Source organism: Pelecanus crispus, chromosome 6 (genome assembly GCF_030463565.1).
Source record: "Pelecanus crispus isolate bPelCri1 chromosome 6, bPelCri1.pri, whole genome shotgun sequence".
Classification (NCBI taxonomy): Eukaryota; Metazoa; Chordata; class Aves; order Pelecaniformes; family Pelecanidae; genus Pelecanus; species Pelecanus crispus.
Window position 1 is genome coordinate 55,396,892 of NC_134648.1, and position 7,341 is coordinate 55,404,232.

Consider the following 7,341-nt stretch of genomic DNA (forward strand, 5'->3'; position numbering starts at 1 on the left):
CTATAGGCTGTGCATGCTAGTTGTGGAGGACTCCTTCATTCCACTACCATCATGTGATTTTTGTAATAATCCTGGCTGTTGCTCATGCTGTGGCTTGTTGGGAGTTTCTGGAGCATTCAGCAGGTAGGATTCCTTCGTCTCAGTCCTCACACACCCTAAACACTTTAAACAAGAGTCTCTCATCTTGGCAAAATTCTGGTAAGTGCTTTCACTGGAAAAACAGTACAATACTGGATCAGCAACACAGTTAAAAGTAGTCAACAGGAGAGAAACATGGTAAATATTAAATATTTTCTCAGCAAATGAGCAGCTGTTCTCTAACAAGCTGCGAACCACAAGTAGAATGTGGTATGGTCCAAAGCAAACTAAAAAAATTAAAACAGTGCTTGAAACCAGTCGTTTAATTTGGATTTTTTTCTTCTTTTGAGTGCCATGACTCTTGTGGACAACTCGCAAAATCCCACAGTAAGAGAAGGCCAGCAGAAAGAAGGGGAAAAGGAAGCCAGCAGAGAAGCGGTAGTAATTGACATTGTGCTCCCATTCTTTGATGGGGTAATGCTCAAAGCACACCATGTGGCTGTCGGCATCCATACTGATCTCCCCGTGCGTAAAGACAAAGCAGCATGTGATTATTTCTTTGGTCCAGATAACGATGCTCACAATCGCAGCAGCCTTCATTGTCCGAAACCGTTGAAACTGAAAAGGGTGCACTACTGCGAGGTAGCGGTCGATGGAGATGCAGCAGAGGAAACCCACACTGATATAGATATTCTCGTACAAGAGGATGCCACAAATTTTGCAAAGCAGCTCATTGTAGGTCCAATTGTCATGCTGCAAAACATACTGAAGCCAAAAAGGCAAAGAAAATATGTAGAGCAGGTCTGCTACAGTCAAATTGCAAAGGTAGATACCCAATTCATTTTTAGCCTTGATCTGTAAGTACCCATAGTACAGTGACAGGCAGTTAGCTGGCAAGCCTAATATAAATACAAATATGTATACCACAGGGGATAACGTCTGGTGGATATCATGATTAATAGTGCAGTTCTCAGTTGCATTCTCTGTGTAATTCACCATCTTCTACGTCTTCTCGTATATCATTCATCAGGGTGCCGAATGAATAGATGTAAAATTTAATTTCATGCCGTTTCATGTATCGCTTACTCCTTCCACAAAACCTTTAGGCTGAAGCGATGACTTGCTGCAGGATGTTAATAACCTGAATGTAAAACACATGAAAACCTTCAGAAGGAATACGATTGTCAAATATATAGTGCAGTTTTCAATAAGCTGCCTTTTCCTAGCCCTAAAGTTTCTTACAGTCTTTGATAGATGATAAAGCCTGTCTGGGAAATCGTGATTCATATGAGTAAGTCCTAGTACAGAAAATTTTGTGTCCAAGAATTCCAAAGCAATTTACAAACATTTGTCTCTTCAGCTTTATGAGTATCTAAAAAGGTGAAGAAATATCATCTCTGTTTTACAGATGAGGCACAAAAGCAGTAATCTCATTTGTCCAAGATGGAAAAAATGTCTCTGGCAAACCAGCAGTCCACTCAGACTTCCTCAGGGGATACAGGGTGCACAAAAAAAGTTGATTTTTAATTTCCATTTCTTGAATTCCCTTTAGATACAAAATACTGTGGAATATGCAGTTCAACCCATCAGGATGAAAAAAATGGAATTTTTAGCAGTCTCTCTTACAGCTACTGGTAAGCACAATCCTGAAAGCAAGCTGTCTTTCCCTGTTGGAAGGACACTGGAAAAATCTGGTACAATGTATCCCCATGGTCTCAGTCCTACAGGATATGCTATTACAGATTCCGTATTTGCCATTGACCTTCAAAAACACTCATTTACTGTTACTATCTATACATTTGTATCTTTCCTCTTCATCTTCATTGAATACAAACATAATTGTTTTCACCTGAAGAATCTTCTATAATCCAAGCACATACCCATACAAACCATTCCTATACTATACTATTACTATTTAAGACACTTATAAAAATAACTTCTGACAACAGGTTAGAGTCAGTTCAACTAGGACAAGCATTCAGCCTTGAGCCAGCTCTTCCCCTAGACTAAACGAAGTATCACGTTTAGCATTTTATCACCCCATGTGATATATTCACAGTGGCATAAAAGCTCTGGACTGGAAAACAGCAGGGCAAACTGTGCCCAGTCTGAAGGGGATGTATGTTTTACCTGATGATGCAGAACAGCGAGACTGTATTACTTTCAATCTCTTCCCAGAAAATGCACAGTTTTAGCGTATACTTTTGTAAGGTTAACGATTTGTGTACTCTTCCTACAGCTTCAGTTAATATGGATTCAAAAGGAGACAGCACTATCAGGGACAAAGATAAGGCCTTGTTGCTTTTTCCTGTTTACTAGCCTAATTTATATTTTTGTCATCATCTTCTGTCCTGTCTAGGAACATCCAGTTTTTTTCCAAGACAACCTTTATGAAAACATGACCACGCTACGGTAAAATTACTGTCAGCTGCAGCATTTGAGGATGTCACTGTCCAATAATTTTTTTTAATAATTTTTTTTTTAAACAGTGGTGGGCTTTACTCCTGTAGAAATTGAAAAGAAAAACACTTCCTTTGGGTGAGAAAAGAGTTGCCTGGCTGAAATAAGTGGCCAAACCTGCAAAGACTTTCAGTGTTTAGCTTCAACCAGTGTAGCACAGTCCCACAGAAATCACAGCATAACTTAAGGACACATGTAAATATTTAAGAATTAGAATGTGTTTTTCATTCCTTTGCTTTTCCTCTTTTTCTTACCAACAAACAGAACATCAGCCCTCGTTTTGGTGGATCTCAAATACCTTCAGTCATGAAACAACAGGCCAACATAAGCTCATCTCTCTCAAAACTTCTAACTTCATTGTCAACTTGTGCGAAAGACTGGTCAAGTCCAGCACAGCGCAAGCTCTGCTCTCCTCCTCTCACTCTCACGCAGCACCTTTGGGAGTTAAGAGACTCACCCCATCCACTGTGGGTGGCACAATAGTTATAATGGATAGATCAAACACAGCAGGAGAAATGCTGCTTAAGAGACCCAGTCACAGACACCTATGGTTCAGTTTGAAGTTTTCTCCAAGAGACTGCCATAACCTTCCCATGGAGTAATGGTGATAATGTTAGCAGCGCAGATGTGTCCAGCAGAAATTAATCACTAAAGTTATGTACAAGCTTCCCAAAGGACTGTTACTTAGGGGCCACTAGCTCTCCTGTAGCACTGTCCAGTTTCTCAAAGGCTTCATCATGCAGCTCTTCTGTCTACAGGAGACCTGCAAGGACACCCGCAGGGACAGTGCACAGAATCTTTGCCGAGGCAGGTTTGATAACCTATTTACCCCACCTCCCCTTTTCCAATCCAGAGCTCCAGGCCAAGTATAATTGTATTTGAGTTTGTATTTTACACCATTTCATTTCTGTATAATAATTTGGTGACTTTTACATGTAAGAGTTTGCATGCACAGGGTGATTGGCACACCTGGTTATAGTCTAAAATGCCTACAAACCTGGGATCTATCATCTCATCTACCAACTAAAAGTGTCCAGTCAGTGTCCAGCTCCTGCTGATGAGGCCAAATAGTAATTCAAAAGCTGTCAACAATTTTGAAAAGTCAGAACTGTCTTTATATGTCTAGCACAGCTCAACAGCACTGAGTTTCTTTCAGTGTTACCCAGTGAGCCAGTATGGATCACAGTATGAGAAAAAGCAGATGTACTCTACAGTTGCACTGGTTTTTGGAAATGTTTCTTTTCCTCTAAGAACTCAGAATGTTTTTATTAAATTATGTTTATGTCACAGAGAACATGATTGTAAAAATCATTTCTGTTTAGCTTAAAAGTCTTGCCAGAATGCAGAATGTGAAGGAGGCAGCAAAAGTCTTATTGATATGACATTATCCTAGTATAAGATACACTCATGATTACAGCAACATTTCCTGCTCCCAGAGGAAGTGCTGGAGTGGGCTGTTTCAGGGGGCAGGAAGAGAAGGCTGGCTGTTGTGAATCTCTTTGCCTTGTGCTAACAAACCCTCCCCAATTTCAAAGATGGGAATGAAAAACAAAGATCCAGATTCTTGCTTGTGATTCCAGCTGTCTTATACCGGTCTTCTGGTTAGTGGCAGCAGTGGGGCAGGAAATCCTTCCCTCGTTTCGGCCTCCTCAATGCGTGGGCTCTGGGACACCTTTGTGCCTTCTGACCCCTCAAGCCAGGCTAGTGGCAGGCTCAGTAGCCAAATGGGAAATATAAAGGCAGTTCACCTTTCCCCCCAGCACCAAGTATTCTAAACATAGCTCTACGCAGGCCAGGGAGCGAAACTGTATGATTTTTCAACAAACCTGGTATCAAAGTACTGCAATGGCAGCATTAAACAAATGGGTGTGGAAGAGCCCACCCTGTTATTAAGAACCTAATACACAAAACCTTACAAGCTGTCTGGAACAGTGGAAACTGAAGGAAAGGTGATGTAGGCTATGGGAGAGAAAAGACAAATAGCTCCCCCATTACTTACTGACCTCGCCTGGATAGGGGGAGGAGAAAAATTAAAAAAGTTGCTGTATGAAAAACATCTGGGGTGCAGATACTCATGAAGCTGAAAGCAGTTACAAACGGGAATACACAGGCATTCCTTTTAGACAGCTTTAATATGGAAATAGTGCAGCTGTGTGATTTTTTAAAGCGTAGTTTATGTAACACGTTCAGTATCATGAGTCTGCAGACATTTCCAGGCAATATTTCTCTGTCATATATGCCCACATCTTTTAGATGATACCTGTCTAAGCCCAGGTCTTGGAAACAAGAAGACTCTTGCCATCTACACGAGCTCCAAACAATTCTCTTGTTCCTAGATTTAAAATAAAGCCAAGGATCCCTGGGCTTCAGAGCGCCTCACTTTTTCTTGGTTTAAATGAGACAACTTTCATTAGTCACTGGACAGCTCAACAACAGGTTCTTTTCTTTCCCAACTTCTTTGTGCCTTAACTGTTGACAAAAACATGACTCCCCCCTGCACCGTGAACCACAGAGCAGCTCGTGTTAAGCGCTGTCTGCTGGTGACAGCACAGGAAATAGCTCAGAGCCACTTACAACAACAGCCTTTTCAGCTCCGACCAAGTACGAGCATGGAGCCTGGGTGGGTTTTTTCCGGTTCGGTGAACATTGCTACAATTTTCTTGTAAGAAATCTGTCTGCAATTAGACCTACATATTTTTAACAGAGACAAATGGGACTACACCAAAGGACTTCCTTGTAGGTATTTGCAAAAGTCGTGCATGCAGCTTGTCTCATCTGCAAAGCACTTGTTTCCATGAACAGGGGGCATAACGTGGTCATCTGCTTTTATGTGACAGTAGCTCTCTTGCTGTTTAATCTGTCCCTGCACCTGCCGTACACCGCAAAGAGGCGAGTCACTTGGCTGTCATAGCAGAACTTGAACTGTGCTGCATATCTAGGAACTAGAAACCTGAGGTTTTTTTCAGTTTAGGATTTGGTTCAGATCATGACCTACACAAACACCCACCCTTGAATTCACACACTAGGCTTCCCCCAACACTAGAGGGTTTGTCGGCTTGGTTTGATCCTGGTTCACAAAGCCTGAAGAATAAGGTCAGGTAAAGAGGCTGGGAAGTGATGATCAGCAGAAGAGACTAGGGATGGGTCAAACAATATAAAATGGGCAGAAACTGGCTAATATCCTTAGAGCAAGTTTGAGAAAAAAAAAGTAGGAGAAAATGGAAATTGAGTTGCATGAATGAGTATGAGGAAATGGCACAATGATGTTTGGATTCAGTCAGAAGAATTATGATGTAAAAGATGAACCTGTTGGAGTGGGTCCAGAGGAGGGCCACAAAAGTGGTTGGAGGGCTGGAACACCTCTCCTACAAGGACAGGCTGAGAGAGCTGGGGTTGTACAGCCTGGAGAAGAGAAGGCTCCAGGGAGACCTTATTGTGGCCTTTCAGTACTTAAAGGGGGCTTATACGAAAGATGGGGACAAACTTTTTGGTAGGGCCTGTCATGATAGGGCAAGGGATAATGGTTTTAAACTAAAAGAGGGCAGATTCAGACTAGATATAAGGAAGAAATGTTTTACAATCAGGGTGGTGAAACACTGGAACAGGTTGCCCAGAGAGGTGGTAGATGCCCCATCCCTGGAAACATTCAAGGTCAGGTTGGATGGGGCTCTGAGCAACCTGATCTAGTTGAAGATGTCCCTGCTCACTGCAGGGGGGTTGGGCTAGATGACCTCTAAAGGTCCCTTCCAACCCAAAGCATTCTATGAATCTAAAAGTGTCACAAGTAGAAAGAGCCATAAAAGTCAATGAAGGATGATTCTATTAACACACAAGAAAAGGATGGGTAAAGAAAGACAAGTACATATGAGGCACAAGCACAAATTATAGATCTAAACATAGCTGAAATATTTGCTGTTATTTTTTATTTCAATCTTTAGAACCAAAATTGTGACCCAGCATCTAACAAAATTGTTTTTAACAGTAGGATGGGGGCATAATAAAAATAGATAAGCAAAGGCTAACACATACTTTGAAAGTCTATGTGCACTCTGAGGGAAATAGCTAAAGCAATTCGTGAACTATTGTTGACGATGTTTTAGAAATTATGGTGGATTGGGGTAAAACAGGCATAACACCTGTCTTGTGAAAAGAGTAGTTGGAGAATTATATACCAGTTAGCCTAGCTTCAACCAGAAAATGTCATCAGACACTCAATACACATATCCATTCATTTACAGAAGTGAATCACAGCTGCAGAGAGCCACCCCGAGTGAGTCCTGCCATACTTCAGGAGAAGATGAAGTTGGGCTGGGGTTGGCAGCTGCACTTACTTCACACCCTGTCTCGGAAAGATGGGAGAAGCTCTGGCTTTAGTCCTACCTGCTTTCTGTAGGAGGACCAGCGCAGGCATGGATGGGCCCTATTTTCCCTGCAACATGCAGCCTTACCAGGCTGCAGATCCTGTTGCTGCTCCAGTGAGCAGAAAGCAAAGGAGAGTTGGAAGGGATAAAGGACAATAGTGGAAGCTGGCCTCATCTCCCCTGATTAATGCATGAACCTGTTGCCTCCCCTCCCTGCCAATAGTCAGTCCTGCCCCACACTGCATCACACGCAAATATCATCCCAGTCATGTCAGTACCCCAGCTCCCAGAAACTACCTGCCACAGCTCAGTGCTATCCCTGTCCTCATAGCCTCTTCAGCCCGATACCAGACATGACAGCCTCCTTCTCAACAGCTATCAGCTCCCATCATACCTGAACAATTTCTTTCTCACACAGAGCCCACACACACCAGGGCTATTG

The 7,341-nt window shown here is 42.3% G+C and overlaps 1 protein-coding gene across 1 annotated transcript; it reads right to left on the reverse strand.

The window, feature by feature from the left end:
* On the reverse strand, positions 1–1,101 carry GPR68 (G protein-coupled receptor 68). The gene is given in 1 exon segment (XM_009479779.2): positions 1–1,101. A coding segment is annotated over 1 exon segment (1,101 nt).
* Positions 1,102–7,341: the final 6,240 nt, after the last annotated feature.